The 19,328-nt window shown below is 47.4% G+C and overlaps 1 protein-coding gene across 3 annotated transcripts in view; it reads right to left on the reverse strand.

The window, feature by feature from the left end:
- Nucleotides 1-19,328, reverse strand: part of ZNF276 (zinc finger protein 276) — a 921,405-nt gene that overhangs the window by 432,351 nt on the left and 469,726 nt on the right. The window contains exon 4 of one of the 3 annotated variants that reach the window (XM_069635568.1): nt 7,543-8,022. The exons of 1 other annotated variant lie outside the window; for it this stretch is intronic. In XM_069635568.1, the coding sequence (XP_069491669.1) occupies nt 7,543-8,022 (480 nt within the window). The remainder of the gene's footprint in view (nt 1-7,542; nt 8,023-19,328) is intronic. One more of the 3 variants, XM_069635569.1, reaches the window with a different exon arrangement.

Consider the following 19,328-nt stretch of genomic DNA (forward strand, 5'->3'; position numbering starts at 1 on the left):
TGTTACTGACCCAGGTCCGTCAGAATGGAGTGCATGTTGCAGAGCACGTTTGGGTACAATGGACAACATTCTGAAAGGCCAGTGGCCAATGAGGAGAGAAAGCTTCATTTGATATCGGGTTTAGCGCTATAACCTAGACCCTGACAGCAGCCGAAACATCAGTGTGAGGATGAGAAGATTCAGCCACTTGTGGATTACAGTTCCGGAGGGTGATCCTTGCCTTGTAGTTTAGAAAAACCTCAGTCTGCCATGCACCCCAGCAGGGGGGAGAAATTCCTGCTGTTAATAATTTTGCTATCTCATAAAACAAGGCTGAACAATACATTCTTGCTGGTAGGTGTATGCTGCTGCAACGATCATCATGGGCCTAGGAAAGGCGACCTTGTATCACAGGGTAACAATATCTCATGCTGGAAGGTATTTTGGATGAGTCAAATTTGGGCCAGGACTAACTCCTCTTTCAATATTATGAACTTTACAGTTTGGATCCTAGGGTCCCGTTTTATACTAGCATCTTTAGGAACCGGATTTTGACACCCGTTAAAAGACTAGGGAATTGTGCATTCTAACATTAGATCTGATTTTAAAGAACACCTGTACCCACTGTGTTTCTCCTCCATCCTTACACTATTTTAATGAGTTAACCCTTTTTGAGGAGTATCAAAATACACCCAAGAGCCTGTCTGAGTTGAAGCCATCTGTCTCTGACCAGACTTCTCCACAAAGAATACAATGACCTTGAGCTTGTGAGGGCTTCTGGTGTCATCTCTTGGGAGGGTCACTGACATACAAACCACAGAGGCTATTGCTTCCTTTCTGACCACGCTGCTACATTGATTTGCTCTAGGCACAGTATATTTGGCTACGATGGAAAGGCAGCCCTGGTTTTGGTATTCCGTTGCCCCTTCATGCAGGTCATTAACAGCATGCATAAGAATGCATAGCAAGCAAAATACAAGAATGCATAGACATTTAAATTAACAAATGAGCAAAGTTTATATTTATTTTTACTCTATGTCACAAAACTTGAAGTATTGCACATGTTTGTACCACAAAGTATTTATGTTCTTTGATGATTTTGAATGTTCTAAATATGATTACTTGTTTTATTCAGCACCACATTTGTTGTTTGGTCAATTTTGTATTATATGTATCAGATAGTTTTCTATACTTTAGGAATTAAAAGCAATTTCTTTTCGCAACATATAGTGGGTGTCCTGTATCAGACCCATGCAGCATAGACTCCTTTTAAAACATGGAGGTATAGTGGTAAGCTGTTTTCTTATAAACTTTAATCAAATTCACAACAGGGATACACTCTTTTTGGTTAATAAGCCTCCATGCAGGTCTTCATCATACCCTTCCTTGTGTGAAATAGCGTTAAACTTAAATCTTAGTCTCAAGTATTTAGTTAATCCCATAACCTCACACAAAGTTACATTTCAGTATTCCGTTTAAAGTTTGTGTGAATGCCAGTTGCGATTAATGTTTTTTTTGTATTTTGTTTGAGAACAGTGTTTGACCAGAACCATGTACTGAGTATTCAAATGTAATAGGACAATCTCACAAGCTTACAGTAGAGAAGAACAAGTTACTTTCTTACCTGGTAACGTTCTTTCAATGGGATGGTCCAACAACGTATTCCATATCTACGACAGTAATCACCACAGTTGTGCTGCTACGGGAAATCTTTTGGCGTCTGCGTTGATGACGTCGATAAGCCGTCCTTGAGGACCTCCCCTGACGGCCGACGTCACCAGATGTTATAAGTAGAACGCACAACGCCCGTAACCTCAGTTGTAGTTTTTTCCCAGAACGTGTGGCACCAATCTTCTGCCAGTATGACCACAGAAAGCCTTGCGGAAACATAAGCTGCAATCGCATAAGAAATTCTGTAGCGGGGTAGGCAGGGAGGGAAGCGATATGTAATACGTCGTCGGACCATCCCATCGAAAGAATGTTACCAGGTAAGAAATTAACTTGTTCTTCGAGGGGATTGGGTCCTACGACGTATTCCATATCTATGACCGACTCCCAAAGCAGTACCAACGTAAGGAGGTGGGAAAAGAATTTAGAATATACACATTTAGAATGCCCAATCAAATTGCAGAGTAAAGGACCGCCTTGCCAAAGGCCAGATCCTGCCCCCGGATAGAATCGAGGGAGTAGTGACGTACAAAAGTATGGACGGAAGCCCAGGTGACTGCATCACAGATGTTACGAATAGGAACACCCCCAACATTCGGAAATTGCCAAGATGATCCATCGAGACAAAGTGTGCTTATTAACAGCTTGTCCCAAACGCCTTCCAGCGTAACCAATAAAGAGTTGATCGTCCACTCTGACCCGGGACATGCGTGAAATGTAGAAGCTTAAATAATAATAATTTGGCATTTATATAGCACTACGAACCCTCAGATATCTGAGCGCTGCTTATTATTACCCACGGTGTGTGGTGCTCATTTATCGACCTCGGAAGGATGAAAGGCTGAGTTTGACCCCGCACGGATGTCAAAGCGAGCGCTCTACTCGCCGTGCTACTTGACCGGCTAAAGCTCTCCTAGGATCCAGCCTAGGGAGCCTCTCCCCTTCCTTACCAGGATGTGGAGGAGGATAAAATGCCAGAAGAATAACCTTCTGGCTTAAATGAAATTCCGACACCACCTTCGGAAGAAAGGAAGGACGAACTCTAAGGACAACCCTGTCCTTATGAAACACAGTGAAGGGTGGCTTAACTGAAAGCGAGCGGAAGTGACCGCAACTAAAAACACAGTTTTAAGGGTTAACAGTCTCAAAGGACAAGAATGCAAAGGCTCAAAGGGAGCACCCATTAGAAACTTGAGAACAAGGTTCAGATCCCAACCGTGGCACCCGGAAAGGTGACGGAGGGAACACATTAGTGAGCCCTTTCAGAAACTGAGAAATTAAAGGGATTTTAAAATAAGAACACTCCTCAGACGAGTGCTTAAATCTAGACAGCGCCGCCAGGTAACCTTTAATGGTACCCACTTGCAAGCCCCTGTGGGCCAAAGAAAGCAAAAAAGACAGACCGACAGGAATGTCACATGAAAAAGGATCCACCTTCTGAACCCTGCACCAGTCGCAGAACTTTCTCCAACGGCAACGGTACAGGGACTTTGTTGCCGGCCGTCTGGCCGAAAGCAACACCTCCATCACGTCTTCAGGGAGGTCCCAATCCTTATACCTCAACCTTTCAGAAGCCAAGCGTGAAGGTTGAGGGACCTGACCTCTGGATGGAGAACCTGACCCCACTCCCGTGAGAGCAGATCGTCTCGGTAGTGAAGACGACGTGGAGGGCAGATGGACCAGTCTAGAAGGTCCAGGTACCACGTCCTCCGGGCCCATGCCGGCGCAATGAGGATCATCCAGGAACCGAACCTCCGTAACCTCCGCAGAACTTGCGGAATGACAGGGACTGGAGGAAACGCGTAAAGCAGCGGGAATGATCACTCCACCACGGGAAATTCCTGCAACCAGAACCTTTCGCACTTCCGGTCGACACTGGAGGCGAAGAGATCCACTTTAGGGGTCCCCCAAAGGTCGAAGATCTCCAGGAGAATCTCCTGAGCCAGCTCCCACTCGTGAGAGATCGTGCTCTGTCTGCTCAGAGCATCCGCCGTCTCGTTTTCGTCTCCGGCCAGATGAACTGCCGAGATTGAAATTTCCTGCTGGATGGCCCAGAACCAGAGCTGCATCGCCTCCCTGCACAGAGGAAGTGACCCTGCCCCCCCCCCTTTTGTTGAGGTAGTGCATGGCCACCGTGTTGTCCGTCAGAATCAGGACATTCTTTCCTCGCACAGTCGGCAGAAAAGCCTTCAGGGCAAGCCTGACGCCCCTCAGCTCCAACAGATTGATATGGAGTCTGGACTCTGAAGGAGACCAACGACCGCTGACTGTCCACTCTTTGGAATGAGCTCCCGATCCCGTGAAGGATACATCCGTCATGATCGTCACCTCCGGCCAGGGTAGCCAAAACTGAGACCCCCCCTCATCAGATTGCCTTTGTCGGCAGACCACATAAGATCCTGGGCGACCGAGGGCGGCACCTGAATGGGGTCCGACATCCTGCCGGAGGACTGAGACCACTGGAGCTTGAGAGCCCATTGCAGAGATCTCATCCGCAACCTGGCCTCTGGCACCAGGAGAATGCAGGATGCTATTAGGCCGAGCAACCTCAAGAACTCAAACGGCGGGAGATTCTGTGCATTTCGAAACTTGTGCACCATCTGCTGAATGTGGCAAGCCCTCAACTGGGGAGGAAAACACTGCCCCAGGGACGTGTCGAGCACTGCTCCGATGTACTGGAGCCACTGAGTTGGCGTCAAGTGGGACTTCTTTAAGTTGAGGAAGAAGCCCAGCTTGTGAAGGGAGTGGCAGGTGACGGACAGATGATCCAGGACTTGCTCGGGAGAGTGTGCCCTGATCAACCAATCGGCCAGGTAGGGGTAGACATGAATCCTCCCTTTCCTGAGATACGCTGCCACCACCACCATGAGCTTGATGAAAACCCTCGGGCGGAGGTCAATCCGAACAGCTGGACGCAAAACTCAAAGTGCAAGTCGCCAACCGCGAAGCTCCGGTACTTCTTGGGCTTGGGATGGATCGGCACATGAAAATAAGCGTCCTTGAGGTCGAGAGACACCAACGAGTCCTGACGTTGAAGGGCCTGGAGGACTTGAGAGAGAGTAACCATCTTGAACTTGTCCTTCCTGAGGAGTTTGTTCAAACCGTGCAAGTCCATGATGGGTCTCAATCCCCAGTCTTTCTTCGAAATCAAAAAATAAGGAGAATACCATTCCTTGTTCCTCTAAGCTACAGGCACCAGCTCTATGGCGCCTTTCTCCAGCAGGGATTGAATTTCCTGCGCAAGGAGCGGCTCCGGACTCTTCAAAGAGAGATTCCCTGGTGGATTGTCGTGAGGCCTCTACCGGAAAGGAAGACAGTAGCCGTGGGCTAAGATCTCCAGAACCCACACATCCAGAGTAATGGCACGCCATTCTACAAGATGCTGCGCCAGCCTTCCCCCAACCGGCGAAGCATGGGTCTCATGACTGAGCAGAAGCGGCTGCGGCGTTGCCTGAGGGCAAAGAGGCAACTGCTTGCGTGGCCTTGGCACCTCGGGTACCTTGTTTTCCACCTCTGGCACTCCTACGGTTCCCCCTTTGACTTGCAGCTCCTCTCGCTTTACTAAAGGATGAGTAATAACGAAAGGAACCTCCCCTCCATTGCTGTCCCCTAGGACGAAAAGGCAGAGGTTGGCGGACTGCAGCGCCCAACGACTTCGCTGCAGCTTTGGAGGTCTTCCTGCACAAAATCAACTGGGGGTGCCGACCACCCCAAGTAGTCCATGACACTTGACATAAGGCGCCGTTACGATGACTCGGCATGGGTGCCAGGCTCAGGCCTACAGAACTCCACCTCCGGAGAGGTGTCCAGACCAGTGCCGTCGTGCAGTGACTGATGCAGGTCCTAAATCTGGCTATGACCAGAAAGAATCTCATCTGGTACCGTGTCAGGAACCAACCCATCTTCAGAACCCTCTTCCACCTCGGAAATATACTACATAGGCTGGAAAGTGGGCATTGAATAAGGGAGAAAAACATGTTTTGCCTTGGCCAGAGCCTTTCTAGGGGGTTCCCCCGTGGGGGTACCTCTGACACCACAGCCTCAAAAGGCGTCAACGGATTCGGCATCGACGTCGAGCATGGCACCGACAGCATCAACGACAGCATCGACGGCTCCAACACAGGCCTCGAGGACGGAGCACCGAGCGTGTCTCTCGACAGCCTAGGAGTCAATGAAGTCAACGACTTCCTTGGAGGCGGGGCCTCGAGAGAGTCCGACAACGACCTCAGAACCACAGGAGTCGATGTCGTCTTCGAAGACTTCACAGGTTCACGCGGTCTCGAGGGCGTCGAGGACCAGGACCTGGAACGGTGCTGACTAGAACGATTCCCCTTGTCCGAGCGGGACCTCTCCCACGAATCATGCCGACCACCCGAGCCCGAAGGCGTAAGAGCGGTGTCTCTAGTACGGTCACAGCCGACCCCTCTCGGAGGCGTGGACGGACCAGAGCCCTGCGATTCAAGAATCGCCAACATTTTCTTCCCGAAGGAAGCCCATTCCTCCGGAGTGGAATGCTTGGTGGGATAAGAAACCTGCCGACGGGCGGAGTCCTCGGATGAGGACGGGGAAGGTGACCGATGATGGCGCTTCCGGGAGTGCCTCGAAGAGGCAGATGAGTGGCGGGACCCACTCCGGGACCGAGACCCCCTAGACTTATGACTATGACGCGGAGAGTCGCCCCTTGAATCGTCCGTCGAAAGCCCAGTGGACCTCACCTTCCGGGGCTTGGACACCTTACCGACCGACAGCTTCTTCTTACAGTCCCGCAAGGCCTTGGACGTAAGTGACGGGCAGTCGACACAATCATCCGTGTCGTGGGCCTCCCCGAGGCACCAGAGGCAGGCGTCGTGCGAGTCCGTCACCGACATCTTGGACCCGCAGTCCCCACACTTCCTGAAGCCCGGATGCGGGGTGGAAAAAGAGGAAGACATCCCGATAGTTTACTTCACAAAACGAACAGGTTCGAGAACTGAAAGAACAGAAACTCCAAAGAGTCGAGGCGCGCCGAGATCTATGAAGCGAACATGTTCGCGGAAAAAATGGAACTGAGGCTATGGCGTCGTGCATCCTACTTACAACATCTGGTGACGTCGGAGGAGGTCCTCGAGGATGGCGTATCAACATAATCGACGCAGGACACAGACGCCAAAAGATTTTCCGAAGCAGCACAGCTGTGGTGATTACTGTCATAGATATGGAATACATCGGAGGACCCAATCCCCTCGAAATGTGCATGAGTGAACTAACAGATGGTTTTGGGAAAGTCTTAAGACATGGATTAGGGACAAGATAAATAACAGTAATACATAGTAAAAGGGGTTATCTAGGAGGAGGTGACGGCATTTATAGAATAAAAACCTGGACCCGGTTGTCAACAGCGGGGATCAATGCATTATGATATGGTGGCATACCTCTTAAGGCAAAGCAGGTGAGTTTCAGAGTGGACGTGAATGAATAATGTTCATAGTTCTTTATGGTAGGGGTTTGTGCATTCAAAATATCATTGGGTTTGCTCTGGGTTTCAAAGATAGACAATGTTTAGGGATTTACAATTATTTAACAAAACCACTCAACCTTTAGTCTTTTGCTCCAAGAGAAAGCCAATATATGGATGAAGAGGCATAAACTGGCATTGTCTGAAGAAGGGTGTGGATCACACTAAAATAGTGATTCCAATATAACATTATAAAACTAATGTGGAGTATACAAAGTTACAAGAAGGTAAAATGAGTTACTAAAAATAAAAACAATTGCATTGACAGAGCTCAAGTTAAATTAAGATTTGAAGAACAGACCACCCTACAAGCTCCCAAAAAAGGTTTGGAATACAACAAACAAAACAATGCCATGATTTCTACAAACCTAAGTGTAAATTAAAGAGCAGACAATTCTTACCTTGCACAATGCTTGGGTGAGGATCCTCCTCCAAAGAGACTGTACTGCTTGGTTGATAGTAAAATGAATTTCTGGAGTGTGAGGTTTGGTTCTCCAAAATCACTGTCTGTAATGTGGTCTCTTTGCTTGGAGACTGCTGGAAGACATTTGCCTGTGCATGACCATGTTGCATCCTGGAAATTGAAACACCCTCCCTATGGTCTGTATTTGCACCGTTTCCAGTCAAGTTCGCTTCTGTGCTCTTGTCCTGATTCCATTTTTCAGCCAAAGTAGTGTCCATGAGTAACGTGCTACAATCTGAATCTGTATCCATGACGTAGGCATGGCCTGCTCCACAGCCCCAGACTGCACGAATAACACCACAGTACTGAGAGGATAGCATACTTTGCAAGTTTGGAATAGACTGGCAGTCACCTGCATGGGTATGGCTCCATATTAATAAACGATGCAGACACTGAGGACTGGATGTGATTAGGTCAACTGTTAAAATGACAACATTTCACAGAAATATTTGGTAAGCAAAATGCTTAACATTGAATGGATAAATGTACAGACTGCCAAATTTGAAAAAAAGCAGAATAAAGACTTACATAAAAAGCAAACAAATTGATTATGTAAACGTATGTTAACAGTGCTTTTAAGTAATCAGCGAAGAGTCTGTCGGATGGCAGAAGTTAAGCAACATAAGACCCCATCACAATACATATTCTTGATAAATGTTTGACTGCCAACCAAACTAGCAACAACATTGTTTCAATACAAGAACAAACCAAATAGCAACTACAACTATTTGAAATTGCACATTTCCTTATAAATAAATTGATTACCCCTGTTGACCCAACTCAAGAAAGAATTGCAAATTGGCTATGCAATGCTAGCCAAAACTGTTTTATGCCAGCACAGACTATAATCGTATCACCCAGTGATAAAGAAGGGAACATGACTTCCCTTCTAGTAATCCTAGTCCTTGATGTTCCTTCAAAATTGGCTTGGGATGGCTGCAGTTACAGGAATGGTTGAAAAACCACTATAAATATGCTGTCACTGTATAAATGAAAGAAGGCACATGCACAGATGTCCATTGGCCCCTCCTCTTAATTGGGGTTATCCAAGCATTTCCATCCTGGTGCAGCATGTACTGTGACATTTACAGCTAAGAGACAACATATGCTTAGATGGAATGGCAGGATAGGGGTTGAATGAGGGGTAGATAGGAGAACAAATTCCCTGGACATACTCCTGGAAATGTTCCTTCTACTGGATGTTCCTCCCACCGATTGGGTATATCCATATCCTGCTTTGCACTCTCCAAAAACATTTCAACAGCAAGGGATGCTGTGCAGCATCGAGTCAATGTCCCTCGATGGTTACCATTCCCGCATTCGAACAGGACGTTAATAATTGTATAAATAGCATGCACTGCGACTATTGCCTCCGTTTTTAGTATTTCCCTCTTTCTGCACTGCTGACTCGAAGATAAAATAACCTGCATGGGCATTGAACGAGAGCAGTATATTTAAAAAATGCACCCAAAGTTAGAGGGTTAGGCTGGGAGGGTGATGAGGAATCTGTGGGAGGAAAATTGAGTAGAAAGAACATTACCAGGGCTAACTAATTTGTTCTTTTAATGGATTGTGTCCTCCCACGGATTCCTCATATTAGATAGCCTCCCATAGCAGTTTTTTAGATGGGGTGGGAGAAGTGGATTTTTGTATAGTGTTCCGATTATTGATTGATATTAAGCAGAACCGTCTTCCAAATAGAGGATCCTGGCCAGACAGTGGGCCTCATTCTAAGTGGGCCGGTGGAGTAAAAAAGTGCCCGTTTTCATGGATACCGGCACTTTACTGCACTGGCCGACTACAGGTTTGCCAGTGGGGCACCCGGGTTACCTCCAGCTAAATGCTGGAAGCAAGCCAGGTGCCCTACCGGCAGAAAAAGTTCTCATTGCCGGTGCCAATAAGGGCGGCAAATCCCCTCATGGAGTCCTATGGGATTCCATGAATGGGGATTCACACTGTCATGCGTAATTTGGCGGCTACGCTGCCGGATCTGGTGACAGGAACAGTAACTACATTTGCCAGTATCCTGGCAGCTCTACCGCTAGGATACCGGCAGCCTAGGAATGAGGCCCAGTGTCTCCAAGCAATAACGCTTTTAGAAATTGTGGAGTGAGGATCAAGTTGAGGCATAGAACATGTCTGCCACTGGAACACCTCGCTGGAGAGCAAAAGTAGTTGCCACTCCTCAGGTAGACTGGGCTCTTAAGTTTTCGGGGATATCTTTTCCCACAATGGAGTAGCACTCCGAAATGCATATGATGATCCTATGCGATAAAGTTTGTTTGGGCCCGGCTTAGCCTAGTGTATGGCCACTATAACCAGAAAACAGTTGGTCATCTTGCCTGGGATTTGCCATCCTAGAAACATAGAAGCACAGAGCCCTTTTGCACATCAAGCTTGTGTAAATCTCTCTTCATCCTAGAAGGGTGAGGCGATGGACAGAGAGCTGGTAAAGTTATCTTCTGTGTCAAATGGAATTCAGACACCACCTTGGGAAGGAAGGGAGGGGAAAGGACGAACCCTCAAAATTACCTTCTCTGTGGAGAATATAGTAAAAGGTGTTTTGCATGACAAGCCTTGTAGCTCACTCACTCTATGATCAGAAAGCTATGGTTACCAAATGGTTTTTAGGTTTAATAAACCTAGGACAAGAATGGAGAAGTTCAAATAGATATCCCATTAGTACAAGGTTCAAATCCCACGACTGAACCAGAAAAGGGATCAGTGGAAAAGTATTTGTCAGTGCTTTGAGGAATTGCATAAAAATGTGCATTTTAGAGTAAGAGCCTAGCGCTTGTGCGTGTTTAAAAATGTATAACACTGCCAGGTATCAGTTTACGGTAGCTACCTTCAGTCCCTGAGGGGCTCGGTGCAGTAAAAAAAGAAAGCACTGCAGGTGTATTGCAAATGAAAGGATCTATATCTTTAGCTCTACTAAACGGTATCAGTATTGTGCTTTTGTTGTTGGTCTTCTGGCCAAAAGCAACACCTCCATCACGTCTTCTGGAGGTTCCGAAACTTTGTATTTTAACCTCTCAGAAACCAGGTGTGAAGGTTCAGAGTTCTGATTTCTGGGTGAAGAAGACTGCCTACCTCTTGTGGGAGTAGGTCCACTCTCTGGGGAAGACGGAATGGAGGGCAGCTGGACATTTCTAGGAGGTCTGGGTACCACGTCCTCCTGGCCCAATCCCGAGCAACCAGGATCAGAGTCTTCCCAACCATCCTCAAGCTCCTGATTACATGAGGAATGGCAGGGACTGGTGGGAACGCGTACAGGAGGGGAAGTTCCCAGTCCACTACGCACATGTCCCCCAGAACTACGGTCTGAGGAAATTCCCTGGAGCAGAACAGGTCATATTTCCTGTTGATACTGGACGCAAAAAGATCTACTTGAGAGGTTCCCCAAAGGGTGAAGATCTCTAGAAGGACTTCCTGAGCCAACTCCCACTTGTGGAACATCATGCTCTGCCTGCTCAGATCTTCTGCCATCGTATTCTCTTCTCCGGCTAGGTAGACAGCTGACAGAGATCCTGTTTTGTAGCGCCTGAACCCAGAGCTGCATTGCATCCCTGCACAGTGGTAGTGACCCTGCACTGCTTCTTTTGTTGAGGTAATGTATGGCCACTGTTTTGTCCGTCATTATTAAGATGTTCTTCACCTTTATGGAAGGCAAATAGGCTGATCAACCTCCGTCCTAAAAGGTTTGTGTGTAGTCTTTATTCCAACGGGGACCAAAGTCCGCTGAATGTGAGATCGCTCATGTGAGCTCCCCATCCTGGGAGGGAAGCATCCATGACTACAGTTCTCTGTGGCCAGGTTTGCCAAAAAGGTTGCCCTTTTATCACATTGTCCTTCCAGGCCCACCTCAGGAGATCCTGTGCGACCTTGCTCAGGACCTAAAGAAGGTTGGTCATCCTGCTGGATGATTGTGACCATTGGAATCTGAGGGGCCACTCAAGGGCACATTTTACACCAGGAAAATGCAGGATGCCATTTGATCCAGCAACCTCAGAAATCTCATTACCATCTGCAAGATATGTTAAGCCCTCAACTCGGGAGGCTTGCCACCTGAGCACTTCTTGAAGTTGAGGGAGACACCCAGTTTGTGTCGAGCGTGGCAGATGATGTTGAGATGTTCCAGAGCTTGTTCTCAAGAACAAGCTCTGATCAGCCAATCATCTAGGTATGGAAAGATGTGAATCCCTCCCCTGCTTAGATGCTCTGCCACAACCTGGTGAAGACCCTCTAGACGGAGTTGAGCCCGAAAGGCAGTACTCAAAACTGATAGTGAAAACTATCAATGGTGAACCTCAGGTACTTTCTGTGCTTGGGATATAAAAGCACATGAAAATAAGCATCCTGAAGATCCAGTTACACCATCTAATCCTGGAGCTGAAGGGACTGGAGGATCTGCAAGAGTGACTATCTTGAATCTGTCCTTTCTGAGGAACTGGTTAAAGCGTCTCAGGTCCCAGATCAGCCGCAGTCCTCAGTCTTTCTTGGTAACCAGAAAATAGGTAGAGTTCTGTGAGAAACCTGAGGGTGTTCTCCCAAGTACACCTCGGGAAACCCTTATTCAGGTGGCATGGGGAAGGCTGGTGTTCTCAGATCCCAACGCTGGGGGTGGACGAGTGAGGGAGGATCACCGGGATAGGGAAACCCAGGGTTAGGCTCGGGGGAACGCCCCAGGTGAGACGCGGTACTATGCCGAAGGAGAGGCGAATAATATCTTGGAGGCCTTTATAGGCTATAATACATCTGCCTCACCTCCTCCCATTAAAACCCTTCTACCTAGATCCAATGACCCCTCCATACAGAAACAATCCCCTAAGTTTTCAAACCTGCTCGTCTCCGAAGATTATCCATCTCAGAATTCCCGTTTGCCTGTTCCCTATCTGAATACTCCTGGTCATTACCCTTCGCATTCTTCCTCATGTCCCTCTAATTATTCTTCCCCGAAAACCCAGTTTACTGTATTTATCGAACACTACGATTCCCACAACCCCTCTTTTCACTCTACGATCCCAGTTACTCTCATTTGCGTCACAAACCCTACCAATTCCGTCCCTCTGTCATCTTTCGAAACTCCAATCTACTATGCCAGAATACTACAGTTTCCACAATCCCCCCATGTTCTTTTCTCCATCCCGGTCATTCTTGTCCATTTCGCAAACCTTCCCCATCATATCCCGAAGGTCAATCTGCCAATCCCTTTTCTCCATCCTACCCCGTAGGACACTCAGGGACTCTACCACCCTCCTTTTCCACCCTGATCACTTCCTCACATTGTGACAGACAACAGACTTGTAATGCACCTATTTACCGGACATGTCCCGATACAAGGGTGGCGTAACAGCACAGGACGAGCAAGGAGAACACAGGAGACAGCACTGCTACGCAGGCGTGGCAGTTCAAGAGAAGGAGAAAGGCGGCAGGAATCGAGAGAGCGGGCAGGAGAGAAGTGACCTTGCCCTTTTTTATCCCAGGCTGTAGGAACCTTCGTAGAAGAGAGCCTACGACTGCGACCAATAGTGTCTTGCAGCAGATGTCAACGGTACATGGGGCAAGCTTATGTCGCTAAGCAGGACTGAGGGAAGCTCTCATGCCCCTGTTACCAGCTTTGACTCCAGGAAAGCCAAAAGCCAAGCAGTTCATCACAGCCGGTGCGTCGAGGGGAAAATCATTAAGAACCGGGCTTTGTTGAGTGAGAGAATCGCAAAGTGGCAAGTTTGAACCAAGTTTAATGAACTGTGGAAAGAACTGTAAAGTGTTAAGGGGAGACCAGCTGCAGAGGGAAACCAGCACCACGCGGGTGCTAACTCAAGAGAATCTGGTCGATCTCCTGAGTGAAACCACAATTACCAGAAGGCCGAAGAAGGGCCAGGGAAGTAGGTCCGAGTAGTCATTCAGAGGGTCGAGCAAAATCCCTGTACAATCTAAAGACTTTCATCTATAAGCACTGTGAAAGAAAGGGAAGTGAATCCTGCAAATATTGAACAGTGTAAAAAGAGAACATTGAAAGCAAAGAGGTGTCAGCGCCCAGAAGAGGGGGACCCAGGACGGAGCCACTATCACGCAGATCGAGAGCCACAGTAAACTCAGTGAAGGGAGTCTAAGAATCGAGAGGGGTCAGAGCCCAGAAGAGGGGAATCCAAGGGTGAAAAGTCACCCCAAGATTGAGAAAAGTGAAAGCAAAATTAAGATATGGCAAGAGTGAACCCAGCAGAGGGAGATCAATAGGTGAAGCTATCACCCGAGTAACGCCAGTCAAGAGGGGTCCGAGCCCAATGGAGGGAGATCCAGGGGTGAAGCGATCATCCAAACATCAATTAAGAAAAGAACGGATATGTACATTGAGGAATACAATTGAGAAGGGTCAGCGCCCAGAAGAGAGGGACCCACTGGTGAACCCATCACCTAGCAAACATTAAGAACAAACTTTCATATGTTAAAGGAACTTTTGTGTTTTTGTTAGCTGAACACGTCAGGCCCCGAAGGCAAGAGAATTTTTCAAAGGAACCGAGACTTGGCCATCGATAGCCCCGAGAGCTGCCATTGGAACTATCGTCTCGTGCTTGAGAAGCTAGCGACTGTACTGTGCTCCAAACTCTGATCTTGCCCATGCACAAAATGTGGGGAAGGGAGACCCAGGCTACTGGATCCTGACATTATTTGAGAACACTTCTTTCTTTTCTTGAGAACTATCGCACAGCCTTTTTTTCATTAGTTTTGGCACTAGGTTTCTTAGTATAGGACCTTTTATTTTGACAACGCCACACTGCCTTATTTTCATTTGATGGTTGACGCTTGCTCCCATCCTAGATTTAGGTTTAGAATAGGTGTTTGACCAACCCGCATACAGAATTCATTATTCAATCAACACCCTTGAACTGTGATCCCTTGTATCTGTCTTACCGTTAAGAAATGAGAGCCCCAGTAAGTCTGCGCCAAAGGGATGCAATAGTTGAATTCCAAATGGTATTTATTTTCAAGATAACAGCCTGACGCGTGTTTCAAGCTTTCCTAGCTCTTCTTCTGAGACTTGTATCCAATAGTCAGAGCCAATTGAGGATTGCAGGAAACTTGCCTGTTCTGCAAAAAAACTCTAATGCCCCAAGAAGGCCCAGGCCAAGGATGCCTGGTTTTAGTGGAGACCCTTCCTGGCCCATGGGCTTGCCAAGGGGTCTTCTGGATGGGGGCCGTGACACAGTATACCCACACCTCCCAGGAATCTGCAGCCTCCAGGGCAAACCATAATTATTGGTGCAAGCGCTGTGGATACTTTTGACTTAACCTGCCACTTGCCTGTTTTTCCTTTGACTAAAAGAGGAGTAATAACTAAAAGAACGACCTCTCCAAGCCTGCGTAGGTGGGTGTTATTGTTGCAGCTGAGGAAGGGCTGTCACTAAAGATTTTGCAGCAGCCTTAGAAGCTTGTAGCTTTTCCAAGCCGTCGTCTGCCTTCTCCATAAAGGTTGGACCCATCGAAGGGCATGTCTAGGAGCCTTGATTGGAAGCTAAGGGCAAACCCAGACTTGTGTAACCAGGCAATCTTCCTCATTACCACACTGAAACCCATACACCGCCCGACGCATCAAGGCAAGAGCCTTAGTGTTATCTAAACTAGACTAGTAGGATTGTCTTCAAAGTGAGAAGCCTTAGCGTACAAGAATGCAAAGGCTCGAAAGGAATGCATGGAAGGAATGTTAATACTAAATTTAGATCCCAATCAGGGACTTGAAATGGGACTGGAGGGTACACGTTAGTGAGAGCCTTTAAGAATTGTACAATCAATGGAATTTTAAAGTAAAATACCTCTTCCGAGGAGCGCTTAAGAATAGAAAGCGCGGCCAAGTATCCTTTTATTGTACCAATCTGGAGGCCCTGATTGGCCAAATGTAATAGGAGAGAAAGTACCATAGGTGTACCACATAGGAATGGATCCACATTCTTATCTTTGCATTAGTTACTGAACTTGTTCCAACAACACCGGTACTAAGATTTTGTTGCTGGCTTTGTGGCCAAAAGCTAAATCTCCATTACGTTGTCCGGGAGGTCCCAAATCTTGTATCTCAATCTCTCAGAAACCATGCCTGAAGGCGGAGTGTCTTGACCTCTGGATGGAGAACCAGACCTTCCTCCTGCAAGAGAACATCCTCTCTTAGTGGAAGACGTATTGGAGGGCAGATGGACATGTCCAGGAGGTCCGGCTACCACGTCCTCCTGGCCCAATCCGGGGCAATTAGGATGATGGTTTTCCTGAAGTTTCTCAGCCTCCTGATTACGTGAGGAATTACGGGGACTGGAGGAAACGCGCGAGGGAAATTCCCAGTCCACTATGAACGTGTCCCCTAGAGGTCGACTTGGAGAAAATTCCCTTGAGCAGTACAGTTCGCACTTCCTGTTGACACTAGTCGCAAACAGATCCACTTGCGGGGTTCCCCAAATGGTGAAGATCTCTTGAAGGACTTCCTGAGCTAATTCCCAATCGTGGGAGACTGTGCTCTGCCTGCTCAGAACGTCCGCCGCTGTGTTCTGCTCTCCGACTAGGTGAACTGTCGATAGAGAGATTCCTTCTTGCATTGCCCAGAACCAGAGCTGTATTGCCTCTCTGCACTGTGGTAGTGACCCTACGCCTCCTCTCTTGTTGAGGTAGTACATGGCCACTGTATTGTCCGTCATCATCAGGATATTCTTTCCCCGTAGAGAGGGCAGAAAGGCCTTCCGTGCTAGTCTGATTGCCCTCAGCTCCAAAAGGTTGATGTGTAGTTTGGACTCCGATGGAGACCAACGACCGCTGATTGTCAGATCGTTGGTGTGAGCTCCCCACCCTGTGAGTAAGGCATCCGTCGCTACCGTTATCTCCAGCCATGGTTGCCAAAAAGATTCTCCCTTGAGAATAAGGTCCTTGCAAGCCCCTCATAGAAGATCTTGAGCCACTCTGGTCGGAACTTGCAAAAGATCTGACCTATTCCCCGAAAATTAGGACCATTGAGTCCTGAGGGCCCATTGAAGGGATCTCATTCTCAATCTGGCCTCTGGCACCAGAAAAATGCAGGATGCCATGAGGCAAAGCAACCTCAGAAAATCGAAGGCCGGCAGATGCTGGGCATTCTGGAACTTTGTTACCATCTGCATAATGTGGTGAGCTCTCAACTCGGGAGGCAAGGCTTTCCCTGAGGAAGTATCCAGGACTGCTCTGATGAAGTGGAGTCTTTGGAACGGTATCAAATGTGACTTCTTGTAATTGAGGGAGAAGCCCAGCCGGTAAGAAGTGGCAGGTCATGCTCAGATGTTCCTGGGCTTGCTCGGATTAAATGTGCCCTGATCGTAGGTGGGTGAATTTCTGTTCCACCACATGAACTCCACCACCCTATTCATAATATTTCTATATGCTGAGCCTGCATGACCAGCTGGGTCAGGTTTTCCGAATTCCAATTCAGGTGATGTTTCTATACCACTAGCTGTTTGAAGACAGTCATAGAAGTCAGACATTTTGGATTGAGGGTCAATTAGTTCTTCAGGAACATCCCTTGTACCATATTTTACTGCAAAAGGGGAAATCTCCTCTTCTGAGGATTGTTCCTCCTCATAAATAGAGGCCATAGACTTGAAAATGTCTTTTCTTGGCACAGGGTGAAAAATATTACCCGTGGTTTGTGAGGGTATTGACCTTGGTTTTGCCAAAGCCATCGATACTAGTGCCGGTATCAATGATGCCCTTGACAAAGGCTTCGATGTTATCGATATTTTTGACGCTAGCTTTGATAAAGTCGAAGGAGCTTTAGCTGTAAGTGCCAGTCGAGGAAGGTGTTGATGCCACCTTCGACACTGGTGTCGAATAAATCTTCCACAGAGGCGTCAAGGAGACTTTCGACACAGGTTTCGATGATTATTTGGCACCTGACGCAATTTTGTCTGGTGTCACGTTCGGTTTATGCACCGATAGGCCTGTCTTGCTGTTTTTATGAGGTATCAGAGTGTTTTCTCTCTACGACACCCTCGCCGATTTTCACCGGATTTAGAGTGTCTAGTCTCTGACCTTCCTCTGTCATTCTTGGAATGAACCGGGGCTCAGAGGGTCGGGCCGCATTCTCAAAGATTTGCATCATTGAGGCTCTAAAAGCCTCTAATTTTCTAGGGGAATCATGCTTTGATGGACAAGTGATAACCCCTGTATCAGAAGATGACGAAGAAGAGGGAGATCAGTGACGCCTCTTCTTCGAAGAAGACAAAGATTTTCTTGATCGACTCCTCGTCCTAGATTTCTTCAACTTACGTCGGGACCTTCCCCTAGACTCTGCAGAGTCTTCATTTTTCTTCGAAGAGGCCCTCAAAAATTCCTCTCCACCGCCAATTCACCTTGTCGTTCCTTGAGAGCTTTATTCATCATAGCTTGACAGGAACCGCATTCGTCAACACGATGGCCCAGACCCAAGCACCAGAGGCAAACTCGATGGGGGTCAGTTATAGACATTTTCATCCCGCAATTATGGTACTTTTTAAAGCCAGTTTTAGGGGTAGGAGGGTTAGATGAGGAAGACATTTCGAAAGACTGAAGAGCCGTTTTCATACGCACGAAGCAAAAATGTTCTGAAAAATGGAACTGAAGCCAATGGGCGCGGCTCGAGCCATTTATACTGCAGATGACGTCGACACTCTACGGCAGGCCTAGAGGGACATCGAAGCCACGACATCGAGTACATCGCCCTCTGGTGTTGAAGATTTTGTTTTTCAGGAGCAGCAAAGCTGATGATACGAATATCTAAGATGAGGAATCCGTGGGAGAACACAATCCATTCGAAATACGCAAAGTGTATTCACAAGTAGAACACGTTACTTACCCATGGTAAGGTTCTTTTGACTGGATGTTCCTCCCATTTATACATCATCTTTTGATATAACCAAGTCCACTTGCAGCTTGCTTTGGAAAAAATGTTCATAGAGTTGTCGAGTCGTTGCCCTCGACAGCCTCCGTACTGTCCTCGGCCGTGACGTCGATGCTGGTACATGAAGCACAAGCGGTGACCGTTACCTCAGTTAAAGTTTTTTCCCCTTTGGTCTTCATGCCTTGCCATAGATAGTGGCGTACTTGACGTTACGAGAAAGGAAGGTGTAAAACAGACATTCTTGGCAAGCAAGAGGGGATGGATGCGAGCATACGTAGGAGGAATATCCAGTGCAGAGAACGTTACCACGGGTAAGTAACTTGTTCTTAGAATGGATTGCATCTTCCCAGGTATTCTTCATCTTTGATACACACCCATAGGAGTTTGTCTTATAAGGTGGGTAACACATATTTCTATTTGTTAATGTAATGAAGAATAGCTTTGCCAAATTTAGCCTCCTCTCCTGATGTAGAGTTTAGGAAGTAAAATTTGCTGAATGTATGAAGGATTGACCAGGTTGCAGCTCTGCAGATGTCCTGCACCGACACCCCCCCTTTCCAGAGCCGAAGAAGCTGCCACTACTCTAGTGGAATGCACACTCAAACGTTCAGGCAAATCTTTTCCTGCTGGTAAATAGCATTCAGTAATACACAACTATCCATCGTGAAAAAGTTTGTTTTTTAACCACTAAAACTAGTCTTTGCCCTGCATAACCTACAAAGAGTTGGTTATCCTGACAAACATTAGCTGTTCGTGAAATGTAGCAACTTAGCACCCATCTAGGGTCTAATCTGTGAAGCCTCTCCTTTTGATGGATGAGGCGGTGGGTAAAATGT

The sequence above is a fragment of the Ambystoma mexicanum genome, chromosome 1q (assembly GCF_040938575.1).
Source record: "Ambystoma mexicanum isolate Mex_15411 chromosome 1q, UKY_AmexF1_1, whole genome shotgun sequence".
NCBI classification, from domain to species: Eukaryota; Metazoa; Chordata; class Amphibia; order Caudata; family Ambystomatidae; genus Ambystoma; species Ambystoma mexicanum.